General features: G+C 37.3%; 1 protein-coding gene across 3 annotated transcripts in view; it reads left to right on the top strand.

Moving 5' to 3' along the window:
- Nucleotides 1-294: 294 nt before the first annotated feature.
- Nucleotides 295-18,919, top strand: part of ERICH1 (glutamate rich 1) — a 114,514-nt gene continuing 95,889 nt past the window's right edge. For 2 of the 3 annotated variants that reach the window (XM_056813394.1, XM_056813395.1), the window contains exons 1-2: nt 295-420; nt 2,656-2,727. In XM_056813394.1, the coding sequence (XP_056669372.1) occupies nt 399-420; nt 2,656-2,727 (94 nt within the window). In that variant the 5' untranslated portion in view covers nt 295-398. The remainder of the gene's footprint in view (nt 421-2,655; nt 2,728-18,919) is intronic. The other variant, XM_007476215.3, reaches the window with a different exon arrangement.

Raw genomic sequence — 18,919 nt, 5'->3', positions numbered from 1 at the left:
CAATAAAATAATGGCAAAAGACTATTATAAACTCTATAACTGTTCTAACTGGTCTGACAATGTAAAATAGACAACTGTTCAAAAACTGAAAGAATACCACAGCCAGGTGGAGGATACTGTTCAACCGAAGGCTGAAAGGAGGATTATGCGCATGCTCAATAGCCAACTTCTGGCACGGAAGCTTCGTTGATTGGTACGAATTGTCCCATTGCTTCGAGATAGCCTATCAAAGGCAAGAGCGCCAGTGATTGACATTAAAATAAACCATCAGCGGGATTCGGATTGGGCAAACGAACCGGGTGGGAGGGACTTATAGGGGCCGATCCCAGAAAAGGTGCGGAACACGGTGATGGTGCTGGTTCCTGGTAGCTGTAACCTCTCTGGCATCTCCTGAAGCCATGTCCGGCGCAAAGCAGCAAGGTGAGGAGAGGGCACGCTTCCAAGTCTGCCTTCAAAGGGGTTCCAATTATCCAGGCATCTGTTGAGCTCCATTATGGGGCCCCAGCCTGGGCTGTGTGAAGCTGGACCTGCCCGCGAGAAGCCCGGGGTCTTGGCGGTTCTCTCCGATAGGCCTTTGGAGCTTCGCTGACCCTTGGGCTGGGCTTGATGTCACCGAGGCAGGCTGGACTGGCGGGAGGGACAACCGTACCTGGGTCCTCAGGACCTTCCCAGCGCCCTTGCCCACCTCTCCTCCTGGACCAATTCTCATTCCTGTCTCCAGCTCCCAACTCTGTCTCGGTCCTACCCCTCTCCTTTCATCCCTGGCTATTGCCCTGCCCCGGCCCCTCACAACACATCTCTGCCCCTTACCCCGCCCTCCATTCCAGATCCGGCGATTCCAGTTTATGTCATCAGCCCTGCTCTTCATCCTTTCCTCAACCCCACCTGTAGGGACACATTCTATTTCCTTTCCTCTCCTATTCTCCAATGCTAGGATCACTACTGTCCTTTTTCTCCCCGTCCATGTGAAGGTGGGAGGCAGTAAACAAAAGGAAAGGTGGGAGCTGGGTACATTTAGATGCTGATGGTATTTGGGATTATAGCCATCCCTGCCCTGTAAACCCCTAGATTATAAACTCCTTGAGGACAGGAACCGTGTCTGATCCAAGCTTGGGCCTCTTCACACTGCCCCCTTCACCCATCCTCTGCTTAGGCCAAGGTTTTGTACATATTCAATGGTTGGTTAATAAACATTTGTTGAAATCAATTTAATTGTGCAAAAGTTGAATGGACCTACTTCATAGATAATGACTCCCCCATCACCACAGGTCTTTAAACAGGAGGTGTATGACCATCTATCTGTTAGAGATGATGTAGCCGAAATTCCTGTTCTTCAGTGCTACCTATTATGTGAGGTCCTTTGCCAACTACAAATTTCTGGGCCTCAGGTTATTAAAGGATTTTTTTGAAGAGAGCTACAGAGTTTCTGGATTTATTTGGAAACTTCAGGGAAGCTTTGAAGAAAAAAATGTATTCTTGCTTTTTATCACTAATGAGTAAAGGGTTTTCCCTCTCCCCCCTGGTTTAAAGTACTTCATTTTCTCAGACTGCCTAGAGACCCAAACTTTATGGTCTAAACTGTTTTGGTCATATGATCAACTTTTCAGTGTGAAAATTTCTGCATTTTCTTTGCCTTGATCAGTGTTTTGAGGAACAGCTGCAAGTTGTTGGTATTAACAGAGACCCAACAAAGTTTAAACCCAAGATATAGTAGGATGCTTTTATCTAAAAATTACTTTTTCTTTCTGACCTTTAAAAATATGGTCATGAAATCCTGTTTCAGAAGTGATATAAATCAATGAATTTACTGTGGTCTATTGGAATTGAAGTGTCATAGAGATATTACAGTACTAAATATGTGACCTTCAGAGATATAGTAACCCCCCAGTAAATTATATCTTGTTTTTTCTCCAATTACTTCCCAAATGTGAGGAATATTCAGGCAACAAAAGATACTTTAGACATGCCAACAGTCATTATTCATAAAAGGGCCCATTCATTTGACAAACATTAATCACCAATAATATAAATAGCATGAAATGGTTTCTTTGGTCAAAATTACATTCAAAAGGGAGAGGAGGGCACGGGGACATTAGAGAGGATTGAAAAAGATACAACTAATAAACAGAAAAATACTAGATAATAGAAGATAGATATATCAGAGAGCACTAATGGTTAGGAGGAACGAAAAAAACTTCTCAGGTAAATGATACCTATAGATGCCCTATACTGATCCTTAAGGGAAAATAAGGCTCCTATGAAGTAGAAATGAGTGTAAGGAGAGGAGAGGAGATTCCAAATGTAGGGGCCCATCCACATGCAATTATGTGGAGATGAGAGATAAAATACTGAATTCAGAAAAGAGAAAGTAGGCCATTTCATTTGGAAGGTTGAGTACATGAAGAGGGAGAATGTGAAATAAATCCAGAAAGGTAGGCGGGAGCCAGATTACAAATGATTTTAAATGCCAAGCACAGAAGTCATGTTTTATCTCAGAGGGAAAAGACTAAAATTCAGAATATGATGAGGGAGGGTAGTCCCATTAGAATCTAGTGCCTAAGGATCCTAGTAAGGGTCATTTGTTGTGATTAGGTAGACAGCCTACAGACTTATTAATTAACTTGTCAGTTGTATATAATATACCTTCTCCCTTAGGAAGAGGGGCGCACTTCTACCCCAGAAGGAGAAGAGCACACACCTACATCCTTAGAGAAGAGAAGCCCACAGGTGTGTTGCCCCCAGATCCACAATATAGTCCTATTTTACTCATTATGGAGACTGAGGTCTGAGGCTGAAATCTTTCAAGAGTGACACTGATCAACACTTTGTCTCCAAATCCAATTTGGGAATTCCTATAATAATTTAGGAAAAAGTGATAAGAACTTGAACTAGGATGGTGGCCATTTGAGTCGAAAGGACATGTGTAAGATATTTTGTGGAGGTAAAACAGACTTTGAAGCTGATTGTATGTGTGAAGGAGGAGAAAAGAGAAAAAAGATGGTTTCAAATTTAAGAATCTGTATGACTGGTGGAGAATGATGCTGCCCTCAGTGGAAACAATAAGGAGTTCTATTAGTTACTGCTATATTTTCATTTAGCTCCATAAGCATTTGGAGGACTGTATAGAAGACAGATGGCTTGGTTTAGCCTCTTGAGAGCAAGCAAGGGACAATGGGAAAAAAGTTACAGAGCAAGATTTTGGCTCAATAGTAGGCAAAACTTTACAACAATAATAGCTCTTCAAAGATGGAATGGTTTGGCTTAGAATCCCTATTAGTGAAGTCTTCAAGTAGATACCTGATGACCACTTAACAGAAACATAGTGTATATGTTGGTGAAAAGGGGAGATGGTTCCTATTCAGGATGGATTGGACTGAATAACATGTGAGATCCCTTCCTAAGCTGTGTCAATGATTGTTCTTCAAAGCCACAATGAAAGCTATGATGTAGTGGCTTCTAAGTCATCATTGTATTTATAAAGGGGAGATAGGGGGAAAGCTAAAAAATATAAATGTACCAGTCACATATAAAGGAAACTGAGATGCAAAAATCTGATCTGTGCATTTATCTAAAATGTTTTTTCATATAATAAATTTAGGAAGCAGTTTCTTATGCCTTATACAATGCATCAGTACCTTAATAGAGCCATACTGGTAGTCATCTACTGTGATTCTTCAATGAATCTTTGATCTCATTGATGTGAATATTCTTTCCAACAATGCAGATCAGAATCCATGTGACTCCCAACTATGTCTTCCAATAAATCCTTCATCATAAGTCTATTCAACATGCTTGAAGCCTTCCTCTGGATTACCCAATATTGCTTAGAACCAAAGGAGCATGTCTGTTAAGTTATTCCTTGTTCTCACTACATGACTAACTGACCTTCTTTTCTGGTTATACATCTCTTTGATGAGATTCTTTATAACACTTCTGCTCAGTTCTTTATTCAGTGAACAAGGATTTATTGATTCTTTTTTATATCCTTCTTATGCTCACCATACACCTCCCCATTGGTCTTTGAATGACCTACAAATTTAATACTTCTGAGACTGTGGTATTCTATTACTCACAGGGATTCAGCATCACCTGAGGAATTTTATGGTTAAAATGATGGTCCTGTAACAGTATTCTCAATCCTCTGGAGAACCAAAAACTAAATGCTGCTGGAAGTGGGGGAAAGATCTAGGATAGAATGGCAGAGAGACATGTAAATTGATGATTTTAATGATCTAATTTTAGCCTGGAGCTTCCTGTCATTTGACCAGAGAAGATAAGAAAAGGATGGCACTGAGAGCTTTTGTTAGGTATTGGTTGAAGTTAGAAGATAGCCCTCCCCTCTTTCCATCATTTTTATAAATACAGCTTAAAGGAGGTGCTGTGTAGGATCAGGAAGGAAATGAGGCTCCTATTGCTATGAGACTGATCAGTAACTATGGAACTCTAGTGGAAGCAAATGTGAGTGACTAGTACTGTGAGAGAGCTGGCCCTGCTGGGGTACAAGGAAAATTATTTCTCTTCCCCCTTTACCCACAATGGTTCTAAGAATGAAATGGTCTTTGTAGGAGGGTCCTGGAATTTGATGAGGATCTACCTGAAAGCTTCTCCCTCCTCCCTACCCCCTTTCAAAAAACTCAGGAGGGAGCTAATAGTCTGAGTTATCATATTCAGTGCTGACTGAATAGGCTGTTCTTCAGTGGTCTGGGAGGCCTGATTTCCTAGCTCTTCTGTTCAGAGATATTGCCCTTCAGCTTTGTGACTTAGGGAAATGTAAGGATTTAAAATGGTTTGACTAAATTTATAAGTGAAAAAGAATTATTGTGGTGCAATTTATAAAAATTAAACTATGAATATGTTAGTAGCTTTAGTAGTTTTATTACAGCAGGGTAGAGAGATAGTAAAGAGGGAAATGTAGGAAGGAGGTAGCAAATATTGCCTGCCTAAGTACCCTATAATTCCCGATCCAAAGAAATCCAGCTCATCTCCGACAAAGATTCCCTCAGATCCCGATCTCCAACCAGGAGTCATGGTAGTCTCTTCAGCAAGAGTCTTACTAGCGCAGAATCAATCTCTAATGCAGAAGTCTAAGGCAGAAGACTTCCTCCAATGAACAGACACCAACACAGAAGTCCTCCCTCACCAAGACAGCAGAAAAATGAATCAGAATGCCCTCAGCACGCTTTTATAAGCAGTTTTCTTCCTCACTTCCTGTCTCTGGTTTTTCCTTCGTTTTCACAGTGTGCTGGTCTATCACATCTCAGGAACCAATCAAAGTCTCTTAATTTGCCTAGCACTGCCCAGGGTAGGAGCAGTTAGGTCTTTTAGGTCTAACTAAGTATTAATGACTAAGTGTGAACACTCATTGTTAGTGACTTACTAAGTGTTAAGTAGGGGTACTTCAAGTTCCTGGTTGATTAACTTAAAAATAGACAAAGGGAATAAAAAATTCCTTTTCACAGAAGGAATGGGAATAAATTATGCAACTTGCCTTCAATAAATAACACCTAAATTCCCTTTAAAAAATGGCCCTTTGTTTCAAGGAGAAGCTTGTAGTCATTGAAAGAATTATCTCTAAAGCCTACTGTTTTTCTTCTATTCAATTCTGGTCCAAAAGTGAAGCCTAAGAAATGTCTAAGATTGGAATCACTTCGTCCACAAAGTCTGTCCAATATAAGTGTATGTACAACTGCAGTAGTTGTTGCAGTCAAAAAATTGTCCAGTGAGAATAAGTTCCTACTGTGCTTATTATTTTACTAAAACTATTGGCTTTAGTAGAACAAAAAGCTATTTTTAAAGCGTCTTCAATCTCCTATGATTGTCAAAAATTATATTATTCCTGGAAGCATCTTAGAACAAAAATAATTTTGATCAACCTTTTGAGGAATCAAATTTGGATATTTATGCTTACCAAAGTTTTTTTTTCTGCTGTCAAAAGAAGATGACCAGTTCAGAGTCAAATTCTCTATAGATACTAAGTTTTAAAAGATGCTACTCTTTGTAAATGACAGTTTTGATTGTATTAAGCCATGGAATTTTACAGAGCCTCTTTAAGGAAGTCTATAACCACTCAAATGAATTTGGACCACCTATTTTTATATTAAACAACTATAATCATTAAAATCATTAAAAAACTCATAATCAGATAATTACATTAGAAATTTATTTACTTCCTCAAATTTTTATTAACTGGTTCTGATAATTACTAAACTGTGCACTGCAGCAAACATTTTTAACTATTGTACACAGATTGGAAAGGGGTATTAGAAGTGTAACTGTGCTATAATCTTGACACTTTAAAAAAATATGCAACACTGTTAGGCACTAGAGATACAAAGACATAAAGGAAACTGCCCTTTCCCCAAATGTATTAAAGAGGAAACGATTGATTGTTGTCCTTCTTACTCCAAGAGGATCAACATGATTTCTTTTGAAGCATGCATAAATTGGATTTAAGTGAGACAGATTGCAGAAATGCATCAACCTTACTCTCCCAGTTATCAAAGTCCAGTGGCAAAATAAAACTTCAGACAACTGGTGATAGCTTAGGATGGAATGGATGACCTTGGCTTCTTTGAGGTCTAACCAAGCTAACGCATTCTACAGTACCTACTTGCAACACCTTCGTGGCAGTTGGAACAAATTGTTCTCATGCATCCATTCCACTGAGGGAAGCTTCACATGCTTGGGGTAGATATCTTCCTGACAGGTTTGAGGACTGACAATTACCCCCAATCTAGTGTAGCCCTTTCATCTAGACAGTTTCCTGTCTAAGGGTGTGGCCCTTACGCATGCTACAGCTTCTTAGCAAAGAGAGAAGAAAATAAGCATTTATGCAAGTGCCAGTCACTGTGCTAAGCTCTTTTTGCAAATATTATTTAATTAGATCCTCACAGCAATCCTACAAGGTAGGTCCTGTTATTATCATTCCCATTTTACAAGGAAACAGGCAAATTTTTTAAAGTGATTTACCCAGGGTCACACATCCAGGAAATATCAGAGACAGGATCTGAACCCTGGTCTTGACATAGGTCTTCATGATTCCATGAACATCACTCTATATAATTATAAACTATTTCGTGAGAGGAAGAACATTTATCAGTAAAGAACTTAGGAAATATCTCTTAAAGTAAGCTTTTAAAGGAACTAGTAATTCTAAGAGGTAGCAGTGAAGGAGGGTTGTGTTACAGGCATACTAACAACTTATAAAGAAAATTATAAAGCAGTTTTTTTGTCAAGAGAGAAAGAAAATTTGACATATATATTGGTTGCAAATCAGAATCATTGTTTCTCAAACTTTTTCAATTTCTAGATCACTTGAGTAAAGTAAAATCTCCCTGTCAACAACGCCCATCTGTTACAGTGTGCAAATAAAACTAATCATAGTTAATAGCAAGAATGGCATGGATTCAACAAACATTTATTAAATGGCTACTTTGCACAAGGCACTCTGAATTATTTTGATGTGATGAGAAACTAATCAGATATGTCTGAGTATGAACCTTACCCTTCCTAGAAAACTTATGTTCTTCTCTGCTTTATTGAGTTGTCTTGGTGTTGAGAACAAAAAACCCAGATATCCTACCCATTGAAATAGGAATTGTTTTAAGAGGCTATCATGACCTGGGTATGCCCAACTCCTAGGGTGGTTTCTTGGAGTTCCACTGTTAGCACCTATCTGCTGTGGACAAATAAGATTAAGCACCTATTAGATTCGAAATAAAGTCTTGTTCTCCCTTTCCCAACTCATTGTTGCTGTGTAACATGTTGTAGTAGAGTGTGTTTGAATGAATGAATGAAGCAATGTCTACTCTCAAGAAGCTCACATTCTAATGAAGGAGACAGCTCATATTGAGTGTTTCAGCTGTAAGACAAACCACCATCATCACCTTTATCATCATCTCCCCTCACTCAGACCCTGATAGGGAAAGCCTGAGACCCTGAGTGGCATTGCTTGCAAACCTATGCCCTCAGCCCTCATTCTGGGAAACAGCCCTGTGGAAATGCTGCCTGGTTGGTACCTGTTCATGAAAGTACTACACAGCTTCCAAAGACCCAGAAAGAAAGGTTCTTGCCACCAAAGTTTTTGGCACTATCAAATAGTTGACCATCAGAAACTGATAAAATTATGTTAGTGGTAATAATGAAGGTCTGTTGGTTTCTGAGAGACAGCATAGAATAGTAAATAAAATGCTGGAGTACTCAGAAAGATCTGAATAATAATAATAATAATCTTGAAATAATAATAATGACAATAAGTTTAAAAAAACTTAGAGAAATACTTATAGAACTGACAAATTCCTCTTTGTGGAGCAAAAGTAAAAGCTGATAATTGCATACCATTGGGGGTTTTTAATTTAACTTGGAGTCTAAGATCCAAGAATGGAGTCATAGGGCCCGTCATACACTTCATGTACAAGAACTCAACCATCAAAATTATCAACAAAGTAGTATCAAATAAATGGCTGTAAGCCATTAGGACAAACTAAGCCATTGACACTAAAAATTATAGAAAAGCTGTTTCTTAGAAACCTGGTGTTATTGATTTTTTGATCAATGCATGTATGCTGGGAAATGTTAAAAATATACATATATGGGAAATGTTTATATATATATATATATATATATATATATAAATAACATGCTAGTTAGCAAGCACTTATCAAGGGCTTCCTTATGTATGCCAGATATTGTGCTCAGCATTCAGTTTACTGCTCTCAAGGGGTTCACAGTCTAATAAGGGAGACAGCATATAAACAACTATGTCCAAATAAACTATATAGAATAAATTGTAGATAATCAGCAGAATGAGGGCACTAACATTTAGGGGACCAGGAAAAGGCTTCTTATAGAAAGTAGAATTTTATCTGAGAATTAAAGGAAGCCAAGAAGCAAAGTTGAGGAATAGTATTCCAGGCACAATGAAAATGCACAGAATCTGTTTGTGGAGTATCTTATATAAGTAACAGCAAGAAGGTCAAGAACTAACCCTGAAGTTAATGGCCCATTTCCCATCTTCATGGCTTTATACAGTCTGTTTTTCCTTCCAGGAATGTAAATCCTTTTCATCACTGCCTCTTAGAAAGCCTGTCTTCTAAGGGTAATTCAGTTCAGTTGCTACCTCTACAGCCTTTCCAGATACACTCCAGGTTGTTAGGTTCTCAAATTATCTTGTTGTTTCTCTTTTATATTCATGCTTTAACCATTCTAAAGAGAATGTAATCTCTTTAAGAAAAAGAAAATTGTAATTTTTATCGTTGTACCTCTGAAACCCAAGGTAATACCTTTGCACATAGAAAGTACTTAATACATATTTTTGAATCTTCATAGTCTAGACTTATTAGTATAAATCTTTTTTAATGAAATAAGCAAAATTCCTCCTAAGCAACCCAATAAGTACATTTTCCTTTGTTATACTTTTTCCAAGAAGGGCCTATTTGTGTGAGTCTGACATAAAATACTGATTATATGAGTGTTAGGGAAAGTTCAAAAGATAAATATCAAGTATAATTTTGTTATAAAACTTTTACTGATAAAAGATGATTATCTATTTGGTATTTGGTAATCTCTTGATACTTTAAACATTATTTATTGTTTTGGCTCCTGGAGTAATGTTAATTTTTTAAAGAAAGGATCTTTGTGGTCATTTAGATCTATCCCCTTATTTAATAAATAACAAGTAGCAGGTATGGAACTTTCTCTTATAGTAGTTTAAGGAATCAGAGAATTTTTATTAAAAGGAATCTCAGAGGCATACAACTTGTACCTGAGTACAAACTCTCCATACAATATCCTCAACATATGGACATCCAACCTTCAACTGAAGATCTCCAGTGAGGGACAGCCCAGTCCTTTCCCAGGCTGCCTATTCCATTTTGTGATAGTTTTTCAGACAGGTGGGTTTTCATGATAACTAATTCTGATTCTACTCCTCTCTGCCTAACCATTGCTTCTTAGACTCCTTTGCTGGCTCATCATCCATGTCCTACCTCCTTAGCACACTCACTAGATCTTAGTACTACTCCTTAGCACTACTTCACTTGATCTCCATCTTGAGCCCTTCTCTCTTTAAATACATTCTCTTGATGATTTCATCTACTCCCATCAATTCATCATCATCTCAATGCAGATGAGACCCAAATCAAATATATCTAGTCATCATTACTCATGAGTTGTAATCTCTCATGATCGTTTGTGTTATGCTTGGTGCTTTTTAGACATTTCAGACTCAGTATATCCAAAAGAGAACTCATCATCTTCCCAAATACCTACCCAACCCACAAATCTTTTCCTGATAATTTGCATCTTCCTCTCAAGGACACAACCTACTTACCTAGTTCTCAAGAACTATCTCAGAGACTCTTCACTCTCTCCTATTCCTTTGCAAATTTTATTGATTTTACTTCTGTAGCATCTCATTTTTGTCAATTAACACAATCACCATTGTAGTTCTAGGCCTCAGTGCCTCTTGCTTTTTGTACCCCTTTAGCTAATCTTTTCCCTCTTCTATCCATTCCCCACAGAGCTGCAAAAATGGTATTCCTGAAGCACAGTTCTGACTATGTCATTCCTCTGCTCAAGGAGCTTTAGTAGATCTCTAATCCATTTAGGATCAAATACAAATCTGATGTCTGACATTTAAAACCCTCCACAGTCTTGTACCAATCTATTTTTCCAGATATGTCATGTTACTCTTCCACATTCACTCTTAAGTTTTAACCTAACTGATTTGCTTCCTGTTCCCTATACATAGCATTCCATCTCCTACTTCCTTGATTTTTTGTAGACTGACCCCTTGGCCTAGGAAAGTTTCCCTTCTACCTCTTAGAATCCTTAACTTCCTTTAAAGCACAGCTCAAATACTACCTCTTGAAATTACTTTGTATTTTCTTTATACCCAATGTCTCTGTCTCTCTGTCTGTCTCTCTCTCACATACACACGCTCTTTCATTTTTATCTTTATACTTCTAGAACTTAGTATAATTAGATTGAATGTGTTAAAATTAAATGTTTTCCTGCATCTTCTTCATTGCCAAAAGTTCTGTCTCCTGGAGTCAAACAGAATAAGTATAGTCTCTTATAAATGATAGCCATCCAAGTATTTGAAGTTTGCTATTATATTACTTCTAAATCTTCTCTTTTCTATGCAAAATGCTCAGTTTATGCAGCTAATTTTCATATGGCATAATAATTACAAGGCCTTTTACCATTTTAGCCACTTTGCTCTAGATTTTTCCACCTTAAAAATTGAATCCCCTGACAAAACACAATACTCCACTTATAATCTGACCAGAGCAGATTCTAACACAGCTCTCATTCCCTGTGTTCTGGACACTGACTTTTAATGAAATGTAAAATTGCATTAACCTTTTTGGCTACCATGTTGCACTTGTCTATTGAGATCTTTTGAATCCTGACTGTGCATTCAACTTGTTAACTATTTGTCTTAGCTTTTGTCAGAGACAATATGATAAGCACGCCAATGGTTCTTTTATGCAAGTCAATTTTGACTTGTATAGGCCCAAAAACAGATTCTTGGATAATCTTCATTTGATTTTTTTCTCCCAAGTTGACATCAACATATTTCTGCCTTCATTTACTTCATCATTTCAAAATCCAGCCAATTATACTTTCATCTACTTGACAATGAGCTTAGTCACAGTGATCATTTAATAAGTTTTATCAGATACCCTATTTAATTCTAAATAAACTATACCTAGGGCATTTGTCCGATATAACTCCTAATCCTCTTTTTTTTTTTTTTTAAATATATTTTATTTGATCATTTCCAAGCATTATTCGTTAAAGACATAGATCATTTTCTTTTCCTCCCCCCTCACCCCCCATAGCCGACGCGTAAGTCCACTGGGCATTAGATGTTTTCTTGATTTGAACCCATTGCTTTGTTGATAGTATTTGCATTAGAGTGTTCATTTAAAGTCTATCCTCTGTCATGTCCCCTCAACCTCTGTATTCAGGCAGTTGCTTTTTCTCGGTGTTTCCACTCCCATAGTTTATCCTTTCCTTATGAATGGTGTTTTTTTTCTCCTGGATCCCTGAAAGTTGTTCAGGGACATTACACCGCCCCTAATGGAGAAGTCCATTACGTTCGATTATACCACAGTGTATTAGTCTCTGTGTACAATGTTCTCCTGGTTCTGCTCCTCTCGCTCTGCATCACTTCCTGGAGGTTGTTCCAGTCTCCATGGAACTTCTCCACTTTATTATTCCTTTGAGCACAATAGTATTCCATCACCAACATATACCACAGTTTGTTCAGCCATTCCCCAATTGATGGGCATCCCCTCGTTTTCCAGTTTTGTACTCCTAATCCTCTTAAAAAAGGAAACAAAGTTAGTCCATAGTGACCTCTTCTTGATGAATCCATGCTAGCTCTTGTGATCACCACTTTTCTATATTTCCACTAAGCATCCTTTTTAATAAATGTTGTAGATATTTGCTCAATTTCTTACCAGCTTCTTTGCTTTCTTTCAACTCTCAAACATAATGCTTCCCCTCAGGATGAATCATCGTCATGGACATTACTTCAACTTTGGTACTAAACACCACCACCACCACCACCCCCAACTCCATTCAGTTAGCTCTCCTCTTTGTTTGGAGGAGAGGAAAATGGGAAAGTTAACAAGCATTGAAATGGTACCACCTCCTATGTGCTAGGCACTATGTTAAGAGCTTTTTCCAAATATTATCTCTGTACTAATTTATAAAGATCTTCTCAATTTCCTTAGAAATTGAAACCATTCCCCATTAAGAGGATATTACCTTTGTTTCCAAATTTTGGCCATCATTAAAAGACCTTCTATAAATATTTTTGTATATATGGATCTTTTTCCTATTTCTTCAGCATTTAATGCACCTCATTTTAAGTATAGACCTTATAGTGGGTCAGAGGGTATATTCAGTTTGATAACTTTCTGGCATAGTTCCAAATTGCTTTCCAGAATGACCTGATAAATTCACAGTTCTACTGACAGTGCAAGAATATGACTGATTTCTCTCTGTGAACCTTTTTCAAAATAGTAAGCTAGTTTATGTAAGGGGGAAATGGGGTTAATTTTAAAAGGGTTAGACTTGATTATTTAAGAGTGTGGTTGCCAGGAATTCAGTAAATTCCAAAGAGATTTTATTTACAATTTATTTGCAAAATGTAGAAAGAATGAAGTAAGAAATCAGAGATTGGATAAGGTAAGATATCTAGCCTAAACACTAAGTAATTTACTCCCAGCCCCTGGGTAGGGAGAGTTAATTCTTAACTGGAGGGGCCTTGGCCCTTTTAGGCAAGGCCCTGGGGAATGCAGGGAATCTCTCTCAAGAGGATAGGTCTGTCCTGAGGTTAGTCTCTTCTGAATATTCAGCAGGTAGAGTCAGCTTTTCACTCCCTATGTGTCAGTCTAAAGGAACAGGGTCTTAGGTCCAGTCAGCAGATCTTTCTTCCCCTCTTCACCAGCCTCAACTCAAAAGCATGAAGAATTGAACTCCTTTCAGGAAGTGGTCACTCCCTTTTAAAGACATTTTCTCTTGCATCACTTCCTGTGCCTTCCCCTAATTCTATGTCTACCAATAACAGTTGACACTCTGCTCTAGAATTGCCCAAAAGGCAGTCAGTTGAATCTGATTCATCACCCACTATCGCACATGTGGGTCACAGACCTCCCACTCAATGATTAAGTGGGATGTTTACACTTTTGGTGATTAGATCTAAAAATGGGCAGAATTCCATACTCAACTTTTAAGTAGAGTATTTACACTTTTGGTGATTAAATCTAAAAAATAGGCAGGGGTTACAATTTTTAATCTTCATGATAAGGGGAGAGTTAATTTTAATCTTCACATTTATCAACCAAACATTCGAGATTCCAACTTAGATGAGAGGGCAGTTCAAGATTCGGTGCTCCTTTTTTCTCCCTCTACTCACCTCCAAACTCAGCTTCACCAGAGGTGGATGTTTTGAACTACAGTGAGTTGGAAGATTTGAACTTTTTATAGGTGTCCTTGGAATAGTAGAGACTGGTGGTAATGTCCATATTAGGAACTGAAGACAAACTTTACCCACTGTAAGTAGGGAAGAAGAGAAACGGGTTGCAAGAAGTAAGAGGTTTTTGCAAGAGCCGGCCACATGCCAGGAACATTTTGTTTTACTGTAAAGTAGGGTCTTCAAATCAGGAACAAACAGAGATAGTCTTCTTCAGCTCCAAGGAACAGGAAGTCAAACTCTCCTCAGCTCCAGAGACAGGAAGCTCAAGAGCCCTGAGTAACTGTTAGTATTTGCTCTTTATCCCTTCTCTGTGTTCCAGAATCCAGCATCATTAGTTCCTGACAAAAATCTCTCTCTTTCTTCTTCCCTCCTTATACCACTAAGGAAAGGCAGTTTTCAGAATCTATAGTGAGCCCAGCAGAAAACTACCTCTAGCCCAAGAGCAACTTCATGAGGGCTCCTTGAAGGAGAGAAATAAAACTTCAAGGAATATTTTTACTTCTTTTGCCATATCAAGTGTTGTAAGCTTGAGCCCACTTTCCTTTGGATTCTGTATCTTTGGTAGAGTGCCTCTGGTTTAGGTGGATGTTTTATACCTAATTTTTTAAAAATTTGATATCAACTGTTAATTGTAGGAGTTTGTAAGCATTAGACATATCTCCTGAACCTTCAGGGTCCTCTAAAAAAGAAGTTACAACTGCCTTCTGAGGGGGATCCAGCCTGCCTGGTGAGTTGGGGTTGGGAGAGTAGCTCCAGAGCTTGTGATAGAGAGACATGGTGAACAAATAGAGGATTAGGGAAGAAATTGCCTGTAAGATCTATGGCTAGGAAGAGTTGTAACAATTAAAAGAGTGGTTGGCATAAACTGTTACAGATAAAAGAGTGGTTGCCTTAAACTGTGACCGTGAAAATATGGATTCAAATAAAAAATATAGTGGTCGCCAGGGAAAAATTCCCAAATATGAAATATACCCAAGTCAGCTGGGTTTTTATGGAGATTTTAATTAATACAAATAAGGAATGAATGAAAGAGAGAGAGTAAGAGGAAACAATGAGAATAGGGCTAGGCCAGTCCAGGCCAGCCTAGGCCCAAGCCCTAAGAGAGAGATCAGTCAGTCTTTAATCCACTCACCACAAGATTTGTCCCAAGCAGGATTCTAGTGTTCAGAGAGACCCAGCTACTCGAACTAGTACGAGCTCCAATTCAGCTTTGGCAAACTGACTTTTCAGAGGCGTTTTCTGACCTCCTTTTATTTTATTTTTTTTAAACCCTTACCTTCCGTCTTGGAGTCAATACTGTGTATTGGCTCCAAGGCAGAAGAGTGATAAGGGCTAGGCAATGGGGGTCAAGTGACTTGCCCAGGGTCACACAGCTGGGAAGTGTCTGAGGCCAGATTTGAACCTAGGACCTCCCGTCTCTAGGCCTAGCTCTCAATCCACTGAGCTACCCAGCTGCCCCCCTGAACTCCTTTTAAAGAGAATTTTCTCCTATGTCACCTCCCCTAAGTTCTCAAATCTACCAGTCAGGGTAGACATTTTCCAAAGGACAGACCATTCTTTATTCACACCTGAGTAGACTAAACTTTTGAGTAATTCACACCTGAGTAGATTAAACTTTTGAGTAAGTTCACACCTCTTTGCCCCAAGTTTGCAAGTTGCCTGACCTTCATAGGTACTTAGCACCTTCCTAAAAATAGACTTAGCTTAAGGCTTTTGCTTCACTATAAGTATGAGTTAAGTCCTTTTTCATTGTTCAGTAAAGAGTTTACAACTTTATCTTCCCCTAAAGTATGCTTAAGTATGGGTGGAGTAGAGTTCTCACATTCCTGACTAAGTCCCTTCATTGTCTAAAATGGGGAATGGTCTTAACCAAGTGTTCTGAAATAGGGTCCGAGAATTTTTAAAATTCACAGTCCATCACCAAACAAGAGACAGAAAGGTTCAGAGGAATAAAATAAACAGTTCTTATTACATAAAATTACTAAAAGTTTTTGTATAACAAAACCAACCTAAAATAAGAAGCAAGAAAATGGGAGAAAAATTTTTGTGGCAAGTTTCTCTGATAAAGTCTTTACCAAGATATATAAAGAAGTGACTTAAATTTAAGAGACTAAGAATTATTCCCCAATTGATAAATGATTAGGCAATTTTCAGAAAGACAAATCCAAAATATCATTAGCCACATGAAAAACTATTCTAAATTACTAATAATTAGAGATATGTAAATTAAAATATTTCTGAGGTACCATTTCACCAGTGATGCAGAACTAAGACATGTTCTGGGGAAGTAGATATCACAAAGATGACTTAATATCTGAAAATTCAAGGCTATTGCAGAGGGTGGTAGACAGAACAGAGACAAAGAAAGTATATAACTAAATCAAACTTCTCCTAGGCAACATGACTTTCAATTTTGTCTCTGCACACCTTAAGGACCCTTAGGCTATTGGGAATCAAAGGTCCTATTTAAGCTCCTCTTCTTAATTCTCATACTCTTGACTTTTTCTGTGGGTGTTGCTCCAAGGATCAGTTCTAAGTCTTCTTATCTGTCTACTCTTTACCTTGACAGTCTCATTCATGTCTTTCAAAAATTTTTCATTGATGTTTAGCTATAACAAAAAGTGCTGCTATAACTATTTTGGAGTATAGAGGAACTTTTTTCTTATGGCTTCTGTAAGGTATGGCTAGTAATGGAGTCTTAAGGTTCAAAGGATATGGACATTTTAGTTATTTTTTGCCTAATTCCAAATTGCTTTACAAAATGACTACACCATTTCATAGCTCCACCAACACTGTTTTACTGTGCATATCTTCCCACACCCCTTCCAGTGTGGACTATTGCTATTATTTGTCATTTTTTTCCAGTTTGCATTGTGGTATATATTACAAAATACTGGCCAAAGTAGATTGTTGGGGTTTTTTTGATTATTTTTTTCAAAAATTCTTCCCAATTTCTTTCAGGTATTTCAGTTAATTAGGAAGTACTTTCCCTTGTACATTATGGTCTTTGGTTTATCTGCTCTTTTCCACTGTTCCACTTTAATGTTTTGGGGGATTTTTTTGACCAGTAGCAAATACCTTTAAGGATTACTACTTTATTATATAGTGTAAAATCTCATAATTCTAATAATATGTAGCATTTACATAGCACTTTGAGGTTTTGAAAACACTTTGTAGTATAGTTGAATGTAATGGACTTCTCTACTAGCAGCAATGCAATGATCCAGGACAATTTTGAGAGACTTATGAGAAAGAACGCTCTCCACATTCAGGAAGAACTGTGGGAATAGAAACACAGAAGAAAAACAACTGCTTGATCATATGGGTAGATGTGGATATGAATGGGGATGTAGACTCTAAATGATCACCCTAGTGCAATTATCAATAATATGACACAGAAGAAAAACAACTGCTTGATCACATGGGTTGATGGGGATATGACTGGGGATATGTAGACTCTAAATGATCACCAAAATAGATCTTGATCAATGACACAAGTAAAACCCAGTGGAAGGGGTTGGGGTGACACAAACATGAATCATATAACCATGGAAAATGTTCTAAATTAATTAAATAAAATGTTTCTATTAAAAATATTTTGTAAATATAATATTTTATTTTTACCTCAACCCTATGAAATGGGTAGTATTATTATTTCAATTTTACAAATGGGAAAACTGAGGCTGAAAGAAAGTAAGGGATATATATGTACATATGCACATGGTCACACATATAGTATCTGATGTGGGTTCTCTACTCAGGTTTTTCTTACTCTAGGTCCAGAACTCTATGGACCACCCTAATTACCTATACTATTACCTTACTTTGATCTTCTTTACTTTTTTCCCATAATTTCTCTTAACCTTTTGCTCCTCAAAATGAATTTTGTTGTTATTTTATCTAGTTCTATAGTAAACCTGTGATAATTTTCCATGGACCTAAATTTGTAAATTAATTGAATTAATATCATTTCCCTTCAATTGACCCAGACATGAACATGACTCTCTCTCCAGTTATTTTAGGTCTTCCTTTATTTCTGTAGTATTTTGTAATTGTAATTGCACAATAACTGATTATGTCTTAGATTGACATACCAAACATTTTTGGAGTTTGTAGATATTTTTATTAGAATTTCTCTTTGAGGTTCTTCTTGCAGAATTTACTGAAAAATATTTAGTAAGATTAATTTTTCTGGATTTATTTCATATTTTGCTACTTTACTAAATTATTAACTGTTTAAATTAGCTTTTTAAATTAAATTTTCCAAACTAAACCACCAAAATCCTGAAAATGCAGATTTTGGTTCCCTCTTTTTTATTCTGTGTATTTCCCCCTTTTTTATAGCTAGCATTTTTGAGCATCCATCTAAAACAATGGACATCTTTGATTTTTCTGTGATTTTATTGAAAAACATATAGTATGTATGTATTTTTATTTAATGTTATTTTTCCTCAAATAATAGAAGCTCCTTTTTTAAATGGAAACTTTAAATCATGATTAGGGAAAGTAGTTCTATTCCTGTGCTACTTAGCAGAGTTATAAAACTTCAGTCGGTGCAAGATTTTGTCAAAGGATATACAGGGAAAGATATTATCACACACATAGGCATGTTTGTGCATTGATTTGTCAAAGGATATGTAAAAAAAGACAAATATTCTTACAGACGTTTATGCAATGTTTTACCAAAGGATATGTAGAGAAAGAGAGATGTTCTCTTGCAAATACATGCATACCTGTTCAGCTTGATGGTAAAGTTGATAAGAGTGCTGAGTCCTGTAAAAGTTAAAATTTTGGGGAAAACTGAGGCAGGTAGAAATTAGTTTCTCTCTGCAAGGAGTATTATATTTTGTGAGGTTTATTAAAGGTTAAGGATTAAAGAAAATACAAAATAAGAAAGCAGGCCAGAGAGGCCTAGACAACCTCACC

This window comes from Monodelphis domestica, chromosome 1, assembly GCF_027887165.1.
Source record: "Monodelphis domestica isolate mMonDom1 chromosome 1, mMonDom1.pri, whole genome shotgun sequence".
NCBI classification, from domain to species: Eukaryota; Metazoa; Chordata; class Mammalia; order Didelphimorphia; family Didelphidae; genus Monodelphis; species Monodelphis domestica.
Note: the sequence above shows the minus strand (reverse complement) of the source record. Positions and strands in the feature narration are given on the sequence as shown.